General features: G+C 35.8%; 1 protein-coding gene across 21 annotated transcripts in view; it reads right to left on the bottom strand.

Annotated features, from left to right (window-relative positions):
- Positions 1 to 23827, bottom strand: part of MYCBP2 (MYC binding protein 2) — a 204093-nt gene that overhangs the window by 111671 nt on the left and 68595 nt on the right. For 19 of the 21 annotated variants that reach the window (XM_075741636.1, XM_075741638.1, XM_075741639.1 and 16 more), the window contains exons 18-26: positions 21241 to 21348; positions 14346 to 14465; positions 13819 to 13900; positions 7604 to 7721; positions 5401 to 5605; positions 4839 to 4992; positions 2197 to 2369; positions 946 to 1071; positions 726 to 853 (exon numbers count right to left, since the gene is read on the bottom strand). In XM_075741636.1, the coding sequence (XP_075597751.1) occupies positions 726 to 853; positions 946 to 1071; positions 2197 to 2369; positions 4839 to 4992; positions 5401 to 5605; positions 7604 to 7721; positions 13819 to 13900; positions 14346 to 14465; positions 21241 to 21348 (1214 nt within the window). Of the gene's footprint in view, positions 1 to 725; positions 854 to 945; positions 1072 to 2196; positions 2370 to 4838; positions 4993 to 5400; positions 5606 to 7603; positions 7722 to 11859; positions 11984 to 13818; positions 13901 to 14345; positions 14466 to 21240; positions 21349 to 23827 lie in introns of those variants that run through there. The other 2 variants (XM_075741642.1, XM_075741656.1) reach the window with 2 other exon arrangements.

The following is a 23827-nucleotide window of genomic DNA, read 5'->3' as shown; positions in this document are numbered from 1 at the left end:
TTTACAATGTCTTTCAGGGAGTTTCTGAAATCCTTACTAAATGCATGAACAGAAGCTACTTATCAGAAACCAGAGCTCTGTCATCATACAGGTTTATTTATTTTAAATCAGTGCACATGCTCTAGTCCTCATCATCCGCACATTTGGCACACAGCAGAGTTAAGCATGTTTGATGTAATTCACTCTCAGTTGAAGAATCCCAGCTGAGAAGTTACCCAGAGAGCAGGCAGAGAAAGAAGTGGCAGGGACAGTGGGAAGTGATGGCTCAGCTGGACCAAAGGAAGTCCAGCTACTCAGAAGCGCTCTTTTTCTGTTTTTGAGAAGCAGTCCCTCATGTATTCTGACACAGGATGTGATTCTAACTTGAAGCCCACACCACCAGTTTTCTGCAGCTGGATGTCTGAGCTTTGTATAAATAGGTCATGGAACCATTCTACTCTCTCCCATATCTGCTTGACACCTGTAAGATGGCATAGCATTTAGTGAAGGTAAGAATGGGCCTATTTTTGACAATTAAGAACAGTAATTCTCAGATCTCTACTTCACCCACCTAACCTGCATACTTACTTCTCACTTCTGCTTCTATTACTAATGCTTTTAAGATATAATAAAGTACTCATTCATCAAGAAATAAAACTAATCATGGTTTTAGGTGACATTTCTATGATTTCTAAAGTTCTTATTTTGAAACATAGTTTTGTTTAAAACAAACCCAAAAACCTTACCTTTATTTTAGCAGTGTATTCACCTCTACCTCCAAAAAGACCAAGACCACCTAACAAAATATCAGTATCAGCACAGAAACGGATAGCTTCTACTGAGTGGGCTGAATAACCCCAGCCTCCTCCATGACCTGCAGAAAACAAAATAAAAATAGAGTTAATCTTAGTCTTTTATTCCACAAGTTTGATCAGCTCGTGCTATAAAGTTTTACTGTATACATACTTTCAAATCTGTTAACAACACTATAGTCTTCTTTAGAATAAACCTTCATTACTGCTTGAGTCTCCTCTTCTGTATTTGCTACACCCATTTTTAAGTCCTGCATAGCAGCCAAAGTATCAAGACAACCTAAAAGAAAGCAAAAGCAAAAACAACTCAAAATTTCTAACTGTTGTTTATAATCAGTGAAATGGAAATGAAAACTAGTTTAAAAGATCAAAGCAACATAACTGTTCTGTCCCTAAACCACACATATACTAACGAGTATCATTATAGCTTTGATTAGGTCAGGGATCATTGCTGTAGAATCTCAAGGTTCACTATTGAAGATAGATTCCATTTAAGTTTTTCATTTTCTAGAATAACCAAGAAATGTGATTAAATCTACTTTGCAACTTTTTCAGTGGTAAATAAATTACCAGCAACATCTTAATTATTTCTTTTTTCCTTTTTACATTTCCCTTATTACCAAAAAAGAGTTAAAGTAGTAACTGAATTATAAGCAGATTTCAGAGGCTTTGTAAAAGACATTTTGTTTCATATACATGGGTACCTAATGTGCCTTACTCTGACTCAGACACAAAAAAGTACTGTTCAAGTTAAAAGTTACCACATCTCTAACACACAACGAAGGGAGCAGGACAAGGAACTGATCACTCTTCACAATCAGTGAGCAAGTGAGTTAAAATAACTTCCAAAGCTGTGCTTTGAAGCATTGAATATGTTGCATATGGCCAGTTTATACATTAACACAGTGGGATTATTTTTTGTTTAGGTAGGCTTTGTATAATATACAAGGAAATAATATTACTCTTAGCACCCCATTATACAAAACTGCCAAGAGTAAATTCTAATTTTACATACTGCGTTTACTTTAAAATAAAAATAGCTTATTTAAGAGCATTTTTTTCCTGTCTTTTGGAGACTCCAGGTTAACTTAATAGTACAGACTTTATTCTGCAGACTGTCCAAAAAGATCATCTATGAAGTTCTCTTACTTTATTCTGCTGACCTCCAGTAGCAGGTTCCATCAGAACTCTAAAAATCATCTAGCATTGTTAAGATGGCAGAAGATCATTATTTTGACTAAAATTAATGGATCTCGGCCAGATTATAAGTGTTAAGAGCAATGGTGAAAGATTACAAAGTAACTCAAAAAAAGTCAGAAAGCTGTTAGATTACAATTCATTTATACATTAGGTAATGATTCTTTATGCCATCTAAGCTTCTGATTCATCAACTATAAATGTGTACCTAGAATGTGCAAGGCTGCGTGAGATCGGGTGGTTAGAGCTTTGGAACCTGTTGGCAGAGCAAGTTCTGGACTCAAAATACTACACCGGGATTGCATGTCTGGAGCTGAGGGAAGTCTGGAATCGGCAACTACTGCATTGTAACTCCACAGTTCCCTAGCATTTGGTCGAAACCTAGAGCAAGACAAAACAGAGTAAAAAAAAGCCAACCTTTCACCTACTAAAAAATACCAAAAAAATCTAACTGATAAAATGTAAATGTAGATCTGTTAGTACAAACTGTTCAAATTGAACATCATTACACCAAATACATATAAACTTTACTAGCTTAACACACTAGCAAATGGAAAGACACAAAAACATTCTTATTGTAGTTCAAGTCAAACAGTCATATTACAGGTTTACAAATTTCAGAAAATATTAGATACTTTTCACAGCTAATAAATACTAAACCCGCATAATCTATTACGAAACATGAAGTAACTAGCAAAATACTAGATATAATGGCAAATATGCTCAAAAATTATAAAGATGCCAAGTGCAAGTAAAAGGGTTACTCACCTTCAAATAAGAGTAAAAAGATCTTGAGAAATCCAACATATTTTGTTGGGGCTTTTTTAAATGGGTAAAATCACCTTATGAGTATTTAAGGGATTATAGAAAAGGGCAGCATAAACAAGGGAATACAAAGACTTTTTATACCATAGATTAACATGGAGAAAAAGAAAATGGAAAAAAAAAATAAAGTCTTTAATATCACTATGTAAAAGGAAGAAACAGTTAGAAGACATAGGCCTATGGAAGTGTTCTAAGTACAAAAGGAATTTTCACTTGGCACACTGTTCTAAAAATCCAAATGGGACTCAGATGGTCTAACTAATGGAGAAAGAAATAGTTTTAACTACAAATATTGTAAGACACCATATGTATTCAGGATTTCAATGAGTTAGCAATGTGCAAGCTTATACACACACACACACACAAATATACATACGACATTATTTAACCACTTGAATTTCACTGACAAAGTCACAAAAATGTGAAGAAAATCTTTAAAATCCATGTAATTAAGAATGCTGTCTCTCTGTAGAGAGAAACTGTACCCTTCATTTAAACAGGCATGAAAAAAAATGCCCAGGAATAATAATTAATATACCAAATATTTCACTGCTAATGGGCATAGTCATGAACATATCTCTTCTTTAGACTCTTTTAGTGTTTTCTGTTGAACAAGAATGGGATATAACACAGAAATAAATCTGCAGATTCCAAGAATCCATTCTTCAGTTAAGTATTTAAGCTCTAGATTTAGTTCTACAGTCCCCAAAATTCTGCAAGATAATAAAACACCTCAACCCATGTTTTCCTATAATATCTTTTAAGAGGTGACTTTGAACTTCCTCAAGCTGAATAATAACCACTTTAGTACGTTATATTAATCTGAGTGTCATCACCTTTTCTCCCCCGAAACTTGCTGCTTTCTCACAGCCATCAATAACTGCATTTTTTGTAAACTGAGTCTTTCAGTGTGTTTTAATCATGCTGATAATACCACAATTGAGAGCTTTTAGGGATGTGAGTAATACTCTTCCTGATTTCAAATCTCATAATTTAAGTAAGAACTGGTACCCAGCTAATGAGATTCAAACAATCCAGGGAATGTGCATAATGCAGGACTACTGCCATACAAGGAACTTCAGAGGTCATAAAGGAACATGCCTAACAAATATGCATGCTTCAATGTTAAGTGGCTAGCAAGTTCTTGAATCTCAATTGTAGATGAAGACATCCAAAGTAGAATGCAAGCAGCCTATGGACACAATGATCTTCTAAACATATAATCCTACATGATACTATCTCTTCCAGATGAATGCAGACTAGCTGGTTCCTTGCTTTATTCTAACTCTAAGTGATTATTCTTGTTTTGCCTAAATCTTTAAACAGTTTAAACATTATCCATCACTTGCACTCAGATGATAGGTCAAATTTCTCTTCCAAATCTTGGCTAACATAGCTTTTAATTCATTACAGAAGAACTGGGTGTTATGATTCTCTTTTGGTACAACAGCTTATGATCTACGCCTGCTCAAAGACTGCACTGAAAACAACCATTCCCAAAGACTGTGAAATACATACAACTGTAATTTGAATGTCTATGCCATTTAAATAAGTATCTTTATTTTCACCTCTCAAAATGTCAGAATTGAAGAGTATCATTACTCCATCTCTTCTCCTATTCAAGTCTGAATCATTAATGCCTGAGAGAAGGATGAAGATTTAAGACACAAGGTTGTAGAAGCTGGGTATGGCAAGAAAATTAAAATATGCAGTAAACTTAAGTAGAGGAAAGTAAGGGAAAAAATAAAAAGAGTAAATAAGCAGGAAAGATTGGGGTCCCCTACACATTGTGAGACTGGAATGAGAATGATGCAAAAAAGAAATTAAAAAAAATCTGACAAGAGAAGATATTTATTTTGGGCTTATTTGAACAAATCATCCAAAAAATGTGAAAAAAGATACATGGAAGACTAGAAACTGTTTATCATTTACTGGGGAAATGAGCATAATCAAATCTCCAGCCTCCCCAAATATTTTTAAAAGGATTTCTATACTATGACTTTAATAGCTATAATCCACACTTGCCTCCAAATAACATCATAGACAGGATCCAGACACACACCAGAACCTTGAAGGTCTTCCTGCTCAGAATCATTGAATGTTTTGCAACTGCCATCTACTTTGTTTATCAGAAGACATTTAAAAGGAGGAGGTTCTGATATTGAAGCTGGTACCAGGCCTAGATCAGGGAGCAAAAAGAGCAGAAAAATATGAAGACTCCACTCATTACGTGGCATTTTCTATGCATGGTTAGGGAATAATATGCTACAGCAATTTATGCTACAGCTTTCTATGCAGTAGGGAATAATACTGCTACAGCAAAAAGTAAACCGTAGTAAGATTTAAGTACAAGAGAAATTTAGACTTCTCTTACATTCCTATTTTAATAAAAATTACATTTGATTTAATAAAATTACATTTCTAAATGAGCTAAGATCACCATGTGCAGTGTAACTAAAAAGAAAAAATATTTTCATTCCCTCCATTCACATTTTTGACTAGCTGCTCCTCTATTGTTCGCATGACCGACACTACTTTTTTCTCCATACTTCTATAAGCATTTAAAATATTCTAGAAAAGTTCTTGCCTATTATATGCCTGCTTGCAAATATCTCTGATGTAGCAAGCACATGAGAATTAATGAGAGCTTCATCAATCCGGAGAAAAGTCTGGTCTCCACTCGCTCCAATCCACGTTGCTTTGCGTCCATATTTTGAGCCTATATTAGGCATAGGTGCTGGTTTTGCATTCCAGTAGGGCATATCCAGAATTGGTCTACCAAGTTGACCTTTCTACAGAAAGAATGCAAGAATTAGTAAGTAACAGTAACTATATGTCTCAAAGATGAATAAGTTACTTTGATAGTTTCAACATACAAAATTAGCAAACTGGAAGAGAGAGCTTCCCACAAAATTAGAGTAACTGTTGCTTTTACAAGCTAAGTGAAGCATTACACACTTAAATACAGGGGACAAGTTATTGACAGATGTTGTCCTCCCTATTCAGTTAGGTTTTTGAATGAACTTTTTTTTTTAACACAACTCAAACTCTCCATGATGGATAGCCCACCTTTCCACCTTCAGAATCAAATATAAAAGCATTTATTCTCCGTCAATGCTCATTATCTAAATAACTTCAGTGCTTAACAAGAAATGAATTAATATGACAAAAAAAAAAAATCTACATTCAGATCCAGATAGTCTAAATTCCACTCAATTCTGAATTTACACGGACTGTAAGTTTTACAGTGCAAATAGCTCTTGAAAGTACCTACAAATTGATTAGTACATCAAACTTGAGCTAAAAAGAGCATAAAGTGCCTAAGTAAGCACCCCTGCATACGCTCATTAACTTCCTGACTTGGAGATCCAGGACCTTATCTCCTATATACAACTAGTTACTGAGATATGGACCAACAGTTCTTATGCTGTACCTAAGTATATAGTAAGAACTGCTGCAATAAACCTGTTCAGACTCCATCTACCTCATTCAGGCAATGGAAATTCATCACAGGCTAATAAAATCAAGGTAAGGGAGAAGAAACATGCAGGTATAACAAACAGCCTCTATCCAGCATGTTACTCATCTCTCTTTCTACATAACACTGTATATAAAGCAAACTTAGTGAAGGTATTTGCAAGAAATTTGCTTGCTTTTGAGTTTGTCTTGGCTTTATGAGGCTTTCAACAAACTTTCAAGCATTACAATATTAAAACCAGATGCACAGAACAGGTGGTCTAAACATGATCTAAATTTATTTTTTCTTTTAGAAAAATAAAAACCCTCAGTCAACAGACAGGTTTTTAAATCCTATTTCTGAGAGTGAATTTTTTTTTTCAGGGGCCAAGTTTCACTGCAAGTCAACAAAACTTAAACTTTTATGTGTCTGAGTCATTTTTGACAAAAGTATGGACACCAAAGCTCTTCCTTAAAGTCTGAAAAACAACAAAATATTACCTAATGTAAGAGCCATCTTGTGGCACACCATTCAAAATATGATTTTCCAATTTTCAGTCTTCACCTTTTAAAATTTTTTTTTGTAAAAAGATTGATTTCAAAAGGTGCAATTTGTCTCCTGTTGTATTTTTAAGTATATAAAAATAACTCAATACCTATATTCCAGATTTTGCAAAAAAGGACAGCAGTGGGAAAGCCCAAAAAACAGATGATGCTGGAGAGATTGCAGTGAGGGGATATTTTTAAAGACAAGGAGGCACAAAGGCCTAAACTCAGGATGAAGGAGAACTAAATGATATTGAAGTGCTTATTCAGTGAACACAAGAACGGATTCCACATGGACATAGGAGAATATACACCATGTGGATATGAGAGAAGAATACCAGAGCTATGCTGTGTCTACTGAGCAATAATCTCCCCTGAAGTGTAAGCGTAACTTCTGCAACTCATTGCCGTTTCTATGAAAGAAAACAGGACACTTCTTTTTTCTGATGAATGCAGACAGACAGGTAACAGAATATGCAATAGTTACTTATTAGCAACTGAGCTTGCAACAATAAGAGTTAAAGAAAACTGGTGCACCTTATAAAATAACCCAGTTCTAAATCACCATCTTCATTAAAATATAAAAACCACCAAGAATTTGTGGCATCATGCTTTTCTAACCACAACAATATTAAAGGCCACATTTTTAAACATAACAGACACAAAAGACATGTAGAAGTCATGAGTAGTTCTATAAAAGCAAGCACAAGCAAACAGTTTTGAAAAATCTTTGAATGATACATTAACTACTAGCTTATTCCCATATATAAATATTATTATTTTCTTACTGAGAAACTTCCAAATGTGAAAACCTGGCCATCCATTAAAAGAATAGCTGTATGGTTGCTCCCAGCAGTAACTTGTGTACTAGGACCTGGTAATGCTTGCACCAAAGTGGGACATCCCCTATATCAAAATAAATTAATTTTATATCAATACATGCTTATGCAACATTTAACACATGCATTTGTATTATAAGGATTTCAATCACTGTGAAATATATTCACTATGTTCACATACCATATGGCACCAGAGTTAAGCAACATCTTACATATTAAATGAACAGATCTTTGAAAGACTGTACCGGATATTTAAGTTTATGCTCTCTTGTTACAGGTAACCAGATCAATTACCCTCTCTCTTCAGTTAAACTCAGAAATTAGCACAGAATAAAAATGGTTAATTGAATATAAAACTGTAGGATTACATTAATGTTACTGTAGCTACACTTATATGTATATAAAATATATTGCACTGAACTGTAGAAGTAAAAAAAAACTCTGTAGTGAGGATGCTGGTTAAGCACTTAACAAAATTGTTTGCATTATGAAGTAATCAAAGCCTTAATGTGGTTGGTACCCTAGTACGATTACTAGAAGCAATATTGATATATCCCTCCTGAGATCACTGTCCAGGGAATTATACAAGAAAGAGAAGGTCTACCCATCTCCATCAGCTTTCTAAAGGAGAGTAAGGCATTAAAAAACTGCTTTCCATCAAACTCAGAGTCAAGAAAGAACAAACCTCTCCAAACTATTTTCCAGAAAGATCTGAAAAAGTCTAATCCATGTGACTCCCAAATATGGACAGGTGTAAGAAAAAAAATATTTCGCATTCCAGTAAAAATGAAGGAAAAAAAAATACCCCAATAGTATAATCAAGAAGCAAAGAAAGAAAATGTGAAGTGACGACTTATAATAGAAACAGCAGAAAAGATAAAAAAAGAAGTATGAGATACTAAAACTAAAATTTTTGTCTCAACCCCAAAGTGAACAGGAGCCTACAAGAACTGTACTAGACTTTGAATTCCATAATGAATGTCTACCTAGACTTCAAATTTATTGTGGACTTAGAAAGACTGTGTATTTGAAGAACAAGTTATTCCCAAATAACTCTGTGTTTGGGAACCTGACCTCGGAGAACAGCAGCGCTATTTAAACTTACTTTTAAACATGCACTTTCAAAAGTAATCTAAAATAAGAACAGGTTGTCCTGTGCTGGAATAACAAAAGTGTCAGCCCACAGTTACCTAGTGATTGTTTAGCAGCTGATGCGCAAAAAGATGGATTACTTGCATGTTCTGGTTTTGCCTGAATTGCAGGTCAAACAGAAGTCAAGAAAGTAGAAGGAAGGAGAGGCATCGTGTGTTCAGTAGGGAAAGGGGAGATGGGAATATGTGACCATTGGGGAACGTGGAACAGAGGAACACAGCATGAATACAGGTTGATGATCTGAAGGAGGGGGAACACATGTCTACAGAAAGAAATTATTCCTTCGTGGTGAATGAAGTTTCCAGTGGGTGACTGTAGTAGAGATGGAGAGACTGAAGGACAAAGTCTTGTAGAGGATGCACAACATGACATTCATAAATTTAGAAGCCTTTATTGGTCTATAGGCACATGAGTTTGGACATCAGTAGGATTATACACAGACATACGGAGCAAAGTTTAGTGGCACCAATGATGAAATATTTTAAAATAACAGAAGAAATATTACATTGGCCTCCTATTAATTTTAAGGAAGCTAAAAAAAAAAAAAAAACCCTAACTGAAGCAGAAACAAAATATAATTAAGAACTAATCCAAAAGCATTCCTGTTAAAGGGAAATATTTATTCAAGTTTTTTTTCTCTCCCTCAAAATTATGATGGCTGCAGGCACAGAATTATCAATCCTATGCTTTTAAAAAAAAGTGAACATTTAATCTCTCAGACATAAAAGTTAAGCTATTATCACCAAAATTACTTATCTTGCTGTTTCGCCAACTGAATCTATCAGCAATGTTATCTGAATGCTGTGTATGATACTCCCTTGGGAGCAGCAGAGCAAAACCGGACAAGCAATTAATGTAGAGAGATGTAAAAGTTATCCTCTTAAATAGCTCTTTTCTTAAGATCACCCAGCTTTTGGAATGGCCAACTACAGTGTATCAACTAAAGAAACGAACAGGAAAAAACTTAAGACATTTAACTACACCAAAAAAAAAGTTACAGAAAAATAGCTTTCACTTCATAAAAGGAGGAAGGATTTGGAAAAATAAGCCAGTTTGACTGATGTGTATGGAATTGAAAACCTGTGATACTATTGAGTATTTCCCTATCCCTCAAAGTCAACACTGAAAATCTCAGCATAGACACTTAAGTCTGAGACACCCTTTGGACAAAGTTTTGGCAACCAGGGTTTCTCCATTTGAATGGGAGAAAGCAAGAAGTATTCTTCTGGGATGGAGTTGAAGGAGACACTGGTGTCACAGATTCTTTGGCTTCTGGATATGACACAGGTCAATCACAAAAGACCAACCTCAACTATATGGAAAGTAACCACAGATCCCTTGTGAAAATACAATATTGCTGAATGAAAAGCAGCAGATGTACATGCATCAGCTAACTCAGGATCCTGCAGAAGGTCCAAATGCATTTTGACTGTCCACACCAAAACCCTCTTCCATCCTGAAAGGGAAGCATTTCTGGCAGCAGACAACTCGTCCCGCATTAACTGTTCAAACAATCGCTGTCCATGGTACTTATCCAGCCAACCACGACCAGCAAGATGTCATGTGGGGCAGCTGACCGTGGTGCTGCAAATTCAGGTTCACCACGGGCCACTATGGTGTAGTGTGTAAAAGGAAACCAGTAGTAACTTCCGCCAATTGCAGGCAGAGTTGCACAGTATGGAGGTAAAAAGAAAATGGAGCATTTTTAGATTTTTAGAGGTAACTGGAAGTTTGGTGAAAAGCTGTAAATAAGACTTGCACTACACCGCAAAAATAATCAGATAATGCACCTAGAAACATGGTCCTATCAAAGGTGATAGAACACATTTTTTTCCTAGAGATATTGATAGGATATAGTCTCTACACTGTGTCTTCAAATAGAACATAGCTGACTGTCCACAGAAGGTCTGCTCAGTTTTCTTCCATGTTATTGTGATTTTTCTTCCAAAGGTTCAACATCACGATTGGCTTACTTCAGTTATTCCATTTCCAGAGCTTGACTGCCAGATCATGTGCTTGTTCAAGTCAACAGTTTGTACAAGAAATGCAGGCAAATTTTGAACAATAACAGAAAGATCCTGGAGTTTTAAGTCCCAGCTTCTTGAGAGAAGCTTCAGCAACAAACAGGCCTTTGCTTACCTGAATACAAGACATGTTACTTTTCACCAAGACAATATACTGCAAAGCATTTCTTGCTTCCACTGAGTTTCTATTCACGAGCATCTAATTTGAGGAGAATATAAGCACAGACTGACAAATCCTTCATGTAGTGAATAGCTCATCAACATTTGTCACTGTGGATTTTACAACAGAAATCCTATGCAGACTAGCTCAATGGCTCTGGCATAGTCATATGGAAAAAATCTAGGTCACTTGCATTTTTAAGTGGTCCACCTGTGAATGGCTGAAGTCTTTGCTGGAGAAAAAAACATCACCACCACCACGTGCATGTTTGCTTGGTCCTCCACACCATTTCAGTTCTATCAATGGTTTATTGAGAATCACATCATCCTGTTCATCTGCTCTTTTGTGTGCCTGTGCGCATAAAAAATAGTCTGAAGTCCTTCTAGGGCATGTAATATGCCTTGTTCCTACTGAAGGAGCAGGAGGAATTTGTGGTGTTTACCATACTCTAATAGAGGAGTCCAGAACCCCCTTAATTAAGGGGAAAGATATGTCTGGACAGGTGAACAGAATTCCAAGTAGTTAAGCATTTTCAAGACTTTTTGAAATACAGGAAAGGCTAAATCATCAATTGCTGCCTAAGAACTTCCATCATTGCTTCATCTGGCAATGCAGATGGCTCCCTCAGATGAAAATGAGAGTTCCTGCATTTTCCCTGACAGTTCTTGTTTTCAGGCGCTCCCATATTTAGATATACTAGCTAGGCTGCCCAAGTATTACTTCAGGTTTGGTTTTTTTTTTTCTCTCCCTCCTCTCTCTCTCTCTCCTGGAAACATAGTAGAGGATCAGTTCCTGGATTCAGAAGATGATGGTCTTCCTGAGGTCAATACAGGCAATGTGACACACTGCATGACTGACATACCACTGACCTGGCTGGAGCTGGCCATCTGAGCACCACTGCGTCCCAACTGAGGTGGAACTCTGCATAAGGATTCCCTGTTTCCTTCTCTGAATCCCTTACTGTGAGGACAGAGGAGAGATCTCTACTTAAAGCTGGAAAAAGAAGTACATCAATGAGGAAATCATCATTTGAATGATGGTGCTAAACAGCAATATAGTACTACAGCCAGTTCTCATGCACAGGACATACTCCAAATTTCTTCCAGACTTTTTTCAGACACTGTCTAGGGTCTGTTATAGAATGATACAAAGGTCGGTGCCAAGTCACTTGTATCTCCTCAGCTTCTAGGCCTGGTCAAGCACTATCCTTTGGCACAAGATGTTTCATGTTGTCTTCTAGGATCTCACTTGGAACCACACTTAGTCTCCATCCAGTTGCTGTCTAAATAAGCAACAGATGTGTGGTTTACTGCCTGAAATTCTGACAGATACAGCAAATAGCTCCGATGCCTTCAGAAAAGCCAAATGATTTCATCAAAGTTGGAAATAGGAGATGGTAAGTTATCAGTACAAATACCACTGCTGTTTGTACGTCTTCAGTCTTTAAGACAGAAACTGGCCTTATTCTAGTAGTGACTTGAATTGCCAGCTAAAGCAATTGTAGCTTGGAACAAGTATCCAGGAATTTCCAGGAATGAAAAACAGAGTACTTATCTGTGATACGGCTCTACCATCAGCAGAAACACAGACTGCATTCACTAGTCCAACGCAAACTGAATAGGGGTAACAGTTTAGAGACTACCATTAGGTACAGCAGTCAATACAAAGTAACACTTCCAGTAAACTTTCTTCCTTCCTTCCCTCTCCCCCTTTTATTTAGTGAATGCAATGAAAGTTTTAAGATGATGAAGATTTCTTCAGAAACTTGACAAAAGAAAAGAAATTATTTGGAAGTCTCCAAAGAGATTAGGAGGATAGATGTTCAGTAATTTTCATCTCACTGCTATAAGAGAAATGACAGAACTGAAGACAGGTCATGGATGCTCCACTCTGTATGACTTTTACATAAGGATACTGGGCATTACTGGACATATATAAAGCTTCAATGATCCCTACTACTCAAAAATCACGTCTTATGTGTTATATGGTATATGTACGTGCCCAAAGAACAATATTATTACATTTCCTTTTATGGCAGGACACTGTTTTTTTTTTTTTTTTTTTTCACTTTAGTGACTATATAAGATACTAAGGATGAGATTGAGCTTCACATTGAAGGCATCTATATTTAATTACCTATGCTCTCACTGTAGTCAATGGATACCAAGCCCATAAAGTTTACAGAGCTACCGAGTATACCTAAAGTAGATAAGTAGTGGGTGGTTAGTCAAATACCTCTCCACACTCTGTTGACTTCTCTATTTCCATTGACCGAAAGAAGGCACACAACATTCTCATGCTGACATCAAAAATAAATGTCTACAAAACGCAGCTGCGACTCGAGCTTAGTGACTTAATTTTGGACATCAATAATATACAAAAATGAGATTTTATAATAACTGAACTACTGCCAATAGTATAACAGAAACTGGTTAATCTAGGTTTACAACATCATACTGTTTGAATTATTGCATATGTAGTATTTTACAGAAATGGTGAAATCTTAATGATATTTCAATGTCATTCTCTCATATACGTAGGGAGAATTGAAGGGACAAAAGCAGTTAAAATTCAATTATCAAAGCTATGTTAATAACTATGCACAGAAGTCTTCGTGTATTAAGCTAATTTATACAGTACAACAGTACTGTTACTGTATCTATATCCAGGGAATTATGGGGAATAAGTGTAGAGTAAGAGCTTATCAACTTTATTTGGACAATATTTGTGTTTTCACAACTCTGCTAGCTACAGAGAAACAGAAATTTAGCCACTTTTTATGCTGCAGTTGAGCAATATACAATGACGTCCTTTAATTACCAGCTCACCTGGAATTAACATCACCGTGTCCAAGTTGCCCATGCTGCCCATACCCAAATGTGTAAACATCACCATTCTCCATCAAAACCACTGCAAAACAAACAAAAAAGAAAAATGTTTTTCAACATATGCACATGTTAAGATGGTACTGCACCAGTGCTGGTTAGCCTTTCTGAACAGCACAGTTAACAATCCCTACTGAAACACTAAGAGATCTATGCCAGATTCCACAACTCATCACAGCTGGCATCTCTACGCAGGGCTAGAGCTGTGCCATGCAGATGTGTTCAAACAACCCAAAAATTGCTTAAAAGCTCTGATGTAAATCAGTATATGATACTTCTAGTCCTTTTCACTGTTGAAGGACAGTGTAGAAGGCTACAAAATTATACTGCAATCTTTTCAACCTTCAACACTCCTGTGTACATCCTTACTGAAAATTAAACAAAAAGCAGTGAAAACATATATGACACCATTAAAAAAAAAAACAACAAAAATTCTGCACAATAATTAATATTGATTTATTTGTTTTTACCTGAATGGTGAAATCCACAACTGACTTGTACAGCTCGCAGTTCACAGTCAAAGCGGACAGCCCCTGGTGGATAGGTTGTAATTTTGCTGGCATCCTTCTCACCTCTTTCTCCACTTCCGTCTATAAACAAAACTTGTAATTATGTCCCATGTCTTTTAAAAAGAGTTATATTAGAAGAATGAATAAAACAAGGATAGTGAGTAACTCCCCACCCCGCCATTTGTAAGGTAGGAGAAAGAACTCTCAGAACAGCAAGCGAGACAGCTCAAAACGTGGCATCAAAGTAGATGTAAAAGATGACAGAAACTCTGCTTCTAAACAACCTACTACAAAGTTACACACGTCCTCTAAAGCAGAAACTTCCAAAGAGCAGACAAAAATGACTAGCAAACCAGGAAATTCAAACAACTTCAAAAGTTTTGCTTAATAACCACTGCTTTCATTCTTTAATAAAGTAGACAGAAAGCGCTGTAGTTAAACTCAACAGGCATAGCCTGGTCTATTTTTTTCAGTTACTAATTGTTAAGGATTCTACTGAATTCCAACTTGGCCATATAGCCAAGTTGTGTTTTACATAACTAATAATTACTTGAGCAGCTCATTTCTAACAATGCTGACACAGTCACTACTAGCATGTCTGTTTCCTGCCCATTTAAGATGCATTTTTAGACTTTGTTTCTGTGATTTCTTTTAGTAAGTATGAAGAGCATTACTGGTTCCTAAAGTCAAACTGCTCTTGAATCAGATAAAAGCACTGAAGTGACAAATAAGTGTATTATTTACTAACTTCTTGAAAGCCACTATCTTCTCCAGAAATTGGAATGTTTACATCATCTAACAATTACACTATAATTAAACTATATGGTCACAGCGTCATAAAGGCAAGTGGTTTCATAATACTAGCGGAGAACCAACATGACAGAAATAGACAACATGCTCATCACCATACCTATACCTGTGTAGAAAATGGGCAATGAAAGCTCTAAGAAAGTGCATTTTCACAATGAAAAATTTCGTATGTGACTTCAGTCACACTTTCTCTAGCATAGAGAAATGAAAGAAAATACATGAAGTGATAGATAACTGTACATTCCATATTCTGTGATAACTGACCGATTACTGATTTATTAACAAAACTGACACAGGGAAACAACTGCTGCTCAAAGCATTCAAAGTGTTGTTAATTTAGATCTATATTAATAATTTAACACATTTTCCTGAATAATCATTAGTGGAAGTCTGAGACTTCATTATTCATTCTGTGCAGCACAGCACTTACATACTTACAAATCCTTTAGACTTAAAATATAATTCTGTTTTTATACATATTGCTCAAACTTTCTTTCATTTTTATTGCATGGAAACTGCTGATACAGTAAAGTCATTTCATCACTTTTATTACAAAACAGTTTTAACAACTCTTACTGTTCTGGAAATAAAGCTCTTTTCTAGTGATGACCAAGTACAGAAATTATATGAACCTCTGCGTAGTTTACATCTGTCAAAGGAACAGTGCGTATAGATATTAAGTAATGCTTTTGAAGAGTTAGGTTTAACAGCATAGGTAAAGAATCCCTTTGAAAATGTGGGTGCCTTTCATCAAAAAGAATGACACTTGCAGTACATGTTGGATATGTGTGAAATGCAGACATGGCAGAGGATTTGTCTGGCTTTAAGAACTGCCACGGATTTTCTGAGTTTTTTCCAACAGCGTCAGTTGTGTACTACCAGACTGCATGCATGTTAGAAGAAGTGTTTCTGAAGGTCTGACTGCAGCTTTTTTTGTATTAACAACAAAAGCAAATACAAAGAGACAGAACCACTATTTAACAACACCCCCACTCCCACCCCACCCCCTGAAAACACAGAATTTTTCCTCTCAGCCATGTAATTCTGCCTTAACATGCTTCTAGTATTTTAGTTAACAATTTGGCTATTTCTCAAGTACCTTTGAACTTTTCATGCCTACTTTTGCATTAAACTCTACATGCCAAAGTAATCAGGAGATGGTTCTAAGGGCTGATATTGCCACCAGAATTATTTATTCAGCAAGCAGCCTACTATAGTTGAGGATTACTGTTTTCTCAAATGATAAATAGGTGATATTGCCTTTAAATAAAAGATGATTCTAGATACATACCCATTTTTTCCAAAGTTGCAAATGAAAGCATAACATCACCCTTAAGGAAACACTAAATACTATTGCTCAAGATGTAGAGACAAGTACATTCACATAAAACAACTTTTGCAATTTCTTATCTGAGAAATAAGTTTATTTTAAGGAAAAAGTTTTACTGAGTTGGCTTTTTCAAATTCCAGAGCTAACTTCTCAAAGCCTGTAACAATGCAGGCATGGAAGCAACTGACTTCCACATATATCTTACTTCGTGTAAGTGTGAAATTTGCAAACTGAAAATGGAACTCCTCTCAGCCTTCTTTGGGTGGTTAGTAACTGTCATGAGTTTTGATAAGCACTCTCAAATAATTTCTGTGCTTTAATTACAAAACCCTTGTAACTAAAAAAAGTAAGATTCAGCTAGTCTTGCTTAGGGAAAAAAGGTCTTTTGACTAAAATATACAAAACTAAACAGAATATCACTACTTACTTTTAGAGCAATACTTTTGGGCTATATTTTTTATCTGTATACTCCATTACATGGCCAAGGCATACCATATTTTTCTAGCAACACTGGTGAGGAGAACCAACTTCTACAAGCTCTTACACTTAGAGACAAGGCTGCAAATAAATTGTGTCATCCCCTTTCCTCTTGGTACTTTCACAGAGTCAACATTTTTTTAGGTACGTGAGCAAAAGGCGGATGTAGAAAGCTTATTCACACGTATCTCGAGTAACAATTGTAACTATGGAGATACATGCTTGCTTTTCTTCAAACAATTATGCACATATTCATTTCATTAGAAGTAGTATCAAAACAACTGCTCCTAAAAGGGAAGCATAGAAATAAAGACTACTGAAGCAGAGACTCTTCTGGTTGAATGAAAGGAACCTTGTAAGCAGAGCAAGACAGAACTTCCAGTGTTATCCAAGTGGACTAGCACTGAACAGAAACTTAGACTCTCATCTCTCAAAGAGAAGAAAGCACCAAGGAAAAGCTCCAAAGTGCTTCCGGCTGTCAACAATGAGGCGTGGCCTCCATGAACAACTTCACAATGATGGGTTTTCATCTTGGTTACCTTATAAAGTTGTGGAAGGAAAGCAAAATAACTGGAAATACAACCACTCCCCCACTCCATTTTCCTTAGAAAATTCTTAACTCCTGAAGACAGTTTTTCACTCTCTGAAACATGCTCAAAAGTTCTCTCGGCTGATATTGCAAACAAAATAACAAAAACAAACAAACAGGCAAAAAAACCCCCAAAAACTCTTTTCTAGGAACAAAGAAAAAGCTCATTTAGTTCCAACAGCAAATGAAGTAATAAGCTATAAATCAGTTCTGCTGGAAAAAAAAATCCCAACATTGTTACAGAATGGCATCTTGGACCCCTGGTCCAGACCTGAGAAAAAATGTTTTGTTAGTGTTCTGCAGCTGCAGTAAAAATGATGATATTTTGCTTCTCACTGACCATCTCTGGAGGAGGGAAAAACCACTTCTAAAGAGGTTAAATGCATTTCTTCTCCCCACAGATGAAAAGCTTTAATGCACTATCAACGTACACAAAAAATTCTTAAAATAACTGTCTCTCTAGACCACATCATTTGCCAACCAATCTTTGTTAAGTTCAGCAGTGTTCACCAAAAAGAAGCATATGAGTCAAGTTACTGGTTAGTATCTGTGATGTTCAACTCTCACAGGATGTTCTGAATGCCCTAATATCATCTATACGCTTTATACACAACAACATTACTTCAACACATCAGCCTCTGACTGCAGCTTCTTTTCTGTCCACCACAGGTTTCAGTTGAAATATCTGTAACCAAAGTTATAGCTACAGTGCAGGGGGGAAAGAAACCTACCTCTGCTTGTGAAAAATCATCCTTTTGAGGGTATTTGGTTTCATATTGTTTAGAACATTTTTTTCATTGCTACTACTCCCTAATTCGGGAAAAAAAGTGGCATTTGCTTGCAGAACCTTAACTGACTCACGGAGCTTACTTAGTTTTTAATTGCTAGTCAATTAATTTCTACAGTTGAGAAAATTCTACAGACTTCCATTAATCTTTTTTTACTCCGATCCCCAGTGATGAAGTCCACAGGGACTGGAAATGCAGAATGGGAACTCATTACCTCATTAAAGAATAAGGATGATGCACAAGCTCATTTTTCTTCTTAGTGTCAAAGCATACCATGAATACCAAGAAGGTAGTACCGAATCCTTTCTATCTATACTTTTGATGGAGACACAGACATAGATCAGAAAGATTATGATTATGCTTAATATGCATTTTTTTTGTAATAACAAGAATCTTGATACGCAGACCTTATAAACATGAAATGAGTAGATAACAATGGCAAGTTTTCCAACAGATGGGTATTTTGATCAAGTTGAAGGAGTTTTCAAATGGGCAATTCAACAGAAGAATTCTACAAGTGAAAAACATGTGGATTTGATAATAGGTACAAGTACGTATCAAATATACTTCTTCAATTAGGATAAAATTGTCAGTCCTGAACAAATTTGCATGTTCATGAACAAATTTATATATCATTATCAAGAAAAATTCTGCAGTTGCAAATGGAGGAGCAGGAACAGGTACTGGCAAGTTTAGTACTGGCCTCATCATCAGTATTACCAGTCAAAATAAATTTCCCTTGCCCAAGATCTTGAAGGTCTGGTTGGTCTGAAGAGTTACAAGACTACTTTAGCAGAAACATCTGAAGAACGAACGCTGCTTTGGAAAGCATCACATTCAAAAGTAAAACAAAATAACATGCTAATTTCAATGTTATACTGTCCTCTTACTGAAGTCAACATTCCTGCCTCAGATTGCTTGATTATTGCTTTTACATTCTGTGTATAGTAAGAGAGACATGCCTTTTATGATGAGGTATACTTATATTTTTCACAATTCCCACCTTCCCCATTAACGTGATAACAACCCACTTCACCAGTTTTCCTTTTTCCCTTGGAAGCTCTTCCAAAAGTTAAGGGGCATTTCTAGTTTCTAGCAGAATTTATGGTTGTCTTCTGAGGCAGGCAAGGGTCTCAAAGTTTACTTGTAATGATGTTACAATCTTCTTTGTCTGTTTAGCATGAGACACAATGAAGTAAAAGAAACTCAACATTTCTTCACATATAGCCCTCCTCAAGGAAAAATACATGTTTGGTTCTACAGAGAGTATCTGACAAAACCTTTTGGCACAATACAGACCTTTGCATTGTTCTTACAACTCCAAGAAGCAATGTAAACCTCAAAGTGACACTAATGATTATATCTCTTGTAAGGACATAGTTGAGCTGAAACTACTAACACATGCCAAAAAAGTACAGATGTAGGCAGGATGAGCACACTCCTTTATGCATTTGCGAATGACATCAAGGGCTTGCAAGTAGTACAACTAGCAGTCTCCAGCTCAAGAGTATTTATCATCAGCAAACCGTCACTCAAATCACAGCATTTAGGTTCTGTATGTTTTGTCTTTCAGCATCCAATCTCTCTCTGGGAGATTATGATGGGTTATTCTATTTAATCCATCAAGACTTAGACCAGTTTGGGTTGGAAAGGACCTTAAAGATCATCTAGTTCCAACTTAAAGCTCAGATGATATGTTTTCCAAATAGACTGAATATATATTACACAAAACCAAAAGACCAGATTCTGCTTTTATTTCTGTAAAATAAACTTATGATGATTTCATGATCCAGTATGTTCATAACTAGGTAGGCCTATCACCCACACACACTGAAATCATATCCAAAAAGGCTTCAAACTGTCATACAATTTGTTTGCATACATGCCAAACAGTGTCACTAACTTCTGTTAATTCAACTGAAATACTATTCTAACAATTCTTTGCATATTTATCTATTCTTTAAAAAATACTTAAAGCATTCTGAGCCCTCACCACTTTAGGAGCTTTCTGCTTACTGTGATCAGGCCTGTAATCTACATTTTACATATTTATCCTTTATGTATATACTCACAGACACATCTATACAGAGATACATACAAACTACAATCAGATTTGGTACAGCTCAACTTTAATAAATTCAGTTGAAAGCTTTAGTAATACACTACCTCTTCCTAACAAAAAAAAAAAAATAAATATCACTTATATTTGAACAAATTACACATTGAGAAATTCAAGGCATAATGAATTGGCCTTCCAGACATACAAAAATGTCAGAAATATCAAAGACATTTCCTTATTTACATTCTGCAAAAGAACATTTAACTCAAGAATATCACAGCGTAAAACCTGTACTGCTTACATTATTTTAAATATTTCTTAAAAAAAAAAAAAAAGGCTTGTTAAAAAATAACATACATATGAAAAATTCTATGTTAGAATTAACAAGTCTGGAATCGATGTGTTAAAGCAATCACCTCAGATACACAACACTCAGGTTCAAAAAAACAATGCAAACGCAGTGCAGTAGTCTGAGTCATTGGAAGGCGTTAGCTTCCCACAGTAAAATTAAAGAAACTTAGGAATGAGACAGCATTAGAAATGAGAAAAAGACAAACAGAAAGACAATGCATTTCATTAAAACAAAAAAAAGAAAAACAAAGGTGATGCAGTCTACCATTTACACTTTTAAAACAGATCAACGTTTAAATGTGTTTTCTTTCTCCTCAGGTAACAAGATACTAATAAGAAGAAAAGCAGAACCCATTTTTCGCAGTTCTTTGAAAAGATAGATTCAGTGCATGGAAGAAGTGACTGGGAGGATGGGCTTATTTCCACCCTAGCCAATAAGGAAGACAAAATACCTTTGTGCTTGTCCCGTTTATGCTTTAGCTGTGCTGGATGGGGTCTGATTCTGGCTAGAGCCTGTTCTCGATGGTTCATAAAAATAGGACCAGGAAATACAAGGGGGCCTGAGGAGAAACATTTTGCACATGCATAGGAAAGCTCACAAAATGGAAACTGTGTTAAACAAAATTAAAATTAAAAGCAATAAAAAAAAAAGATAATTATATATATATAATCTTGTTTTCCTAAATTCAAAAGGCCCTAAAAGAAAGTTGTCATTTCTTGATAATAAGACAAAAATATTATGCAAAGAAACAATAAATATCTTACAGTGACAGTTTTACCTGAACTTCTAAGTATGCAACTGTACTCCAAGCAATAGAAATAGAACAGACTCACCCTGGAGTAAAATTTCATAGCAAATATCCATTACCATCATTAATAGTTAAAAAAAATTAATTATCATGCCTTACATCCTACAACAGTACACTCAAAATACTAATTTGGAACGATATTATCATATTAATACTAAATTTAAAAAACATAACTATACAATTGTTTGCAATTACCATAGTTAAAATGCAGTTATATCTTATAAAGAAAATAGCTATCAAAAAACATCTGTTCCATGAAGAAAATAATTCAAATAATTTTTTTCCTCATCTATTTACTTTTGAAATATAGATTATTTTAAAAATATTTCCCATGTTCAAGAAAAGATTTGTATTTGAAGAAAGCAATGATTTATGTATTTAAAATTTTCTTCAGACTACTTTCTCTTTTTAAAATCTAGACCCAAACAGCACTGTATTAAGTTTAATTGAGGTTGATATGTAGATCATGGACCAGAAATTTGTTCTTTAAATCTGTATTTTTCCTCTATTTTAAAGGTTAAGCATGCCACCAAGAATTTCTTTGGAGGCATCTCCTCTTCCAAGAGTCTCACATTCAATGGAAATGATGAATCAGGAGCAGCTAATTCTGCCAAGTGCAACTCTCACCATTTCACAGGTTCCCAGACCCAGTCCTTACGTGGACTTTCAAAACCACACAAAACTACCAAAAAACAAACCACAAACCCAAACAAAAAACCCAAACCAAACCACAAACCCAAACCACTGCAAATCAGGCCTTGTGTCATGCTATGTGAAACTTTGAAAACAAATATTCTTCCTCCTTACCCAAAATCATTGATACTCTATTGCCTTAGCTGGACTTCACTGACAAATTAATGTAGGCTAACTTTTCATAAATGCCCATTGTTCTCAGGTTTCCTGCTGTCAGCTTTAGTCCATCAGTTCCTTCACTAACAGTAAACAGTATGGAAAGAAATTTAAGTTAGGTCAAATCTATCCAGTTTTAGAGCCTTCAGATGAAGAAACTCATCTTGACACACTGAAGTTCCCAAATTTTAGCATTAACTTAAAAAAGAAAATTAAAGATGTTTTAAAAATTCACTACTGCCTTTCCCCCTAGCCTTGAGATTCATACATGTGTTAACTAATATAACAGCCAAATACCTGATTAATCATGTGTGTTTCTACACACAGTAGAGATTGTTTTGGTATGGTTCTACTGTATTTATCTGGACTTTCTTTATCCCAGAATAGGTCTCCGTGTTAATTAAGAACTCCTTCTGAAGATCAAGGATCATCATTTGCTTTTGCTTTACCTTCACCTTGCAGATTCTTCCTTTAGCTGTCTTGCTATTGCACCCACTTTTCACAGTCTCCTCTCAGTCGGAGCTTCCATTTAGTAGATACATTTCTGGTAAAGACTACTTTCTGCCAAGCCACTTGCTGTGTTTAATATCCTACTTCCCACAGTTTAGGCTTACACAAAAAATTGTACCGTGCTTTCCCTCTTTCCAAGTCGGTGGGGAGATACTGAGGAGTATACTGAGGCAGATGAGGAAATGGCAAGCAGATTATGAAAGCTAAAAATGTTTGAAGGACAAAAGATACAGAGGAAAGCTGGATGAAGAACGGGGGAAAATAAGAAGAAAAAAAAGAAAAAAGTAATGGGACTTGCTTACTGAGAAGTTCCTAATGGAATGAAAAGCCCAAGAAAGAGAATGGACAGGACAGTATGATAAAAGTGAAACTCAGATTAGAAAAGTTGCAAAAAGAGATTCAAGGACAGCAGAGACTGCAGCTTGAAGTGTGTGGATCTAAGACACTTGGGGGTGATCAAACACGAGATGTGATCTCTAGATAAAATTCTGAAGTTCCAGAAAATGCCTGCGCAACAAACAGCCCAGGGGATGAAACACAGCCCTGAAGGCAGCTGTTGGCATTTTAGTGCTAAGAGCAAAGATAGCAAAAAAATAATTTCAGGAGGACAGAAGAAAGTGAAGTACATTAGGGTGAGTAAAAGAACTACACGGGATATGGGAGATAGAGAATGTTTAGGAAGCCTAAAAGGCTGTCAACTCCAGCATGGTGCTAGCACATGGCTGTCTTTAGTTGTCAAGCCACTCATCTGAATTACACTCCCCTAGTCAAGATGAAAATTCTGTAACACTACCTAACCTTCTGACCAAAGCAGGATTTATTTTCGCTATATTATTCCTATTACTCTGCATTTCCATCTATTATGTAAAGA

This window comes from Balearica regulorum, chromosome 1 (genome assembly GCF_011004875.1).
Source record: "Balearica regulorum gibbericeps isolate bBalReg1 chromosome 1, bBalReg1.pri, whole genome shotgun sequence".
In the NCBI taxonomy this organism is placed as follows: Eukaryota; Metazoa; Chordata; class Aves; order Gruiformes; family Gruidae; genus Balearica; species Balearica regulorum.
The sequence above is the reverse complement of the archived record's forward strand: the minus strand, read 5'-3'. Positions and strand labels throughout refer to the sequence as shown.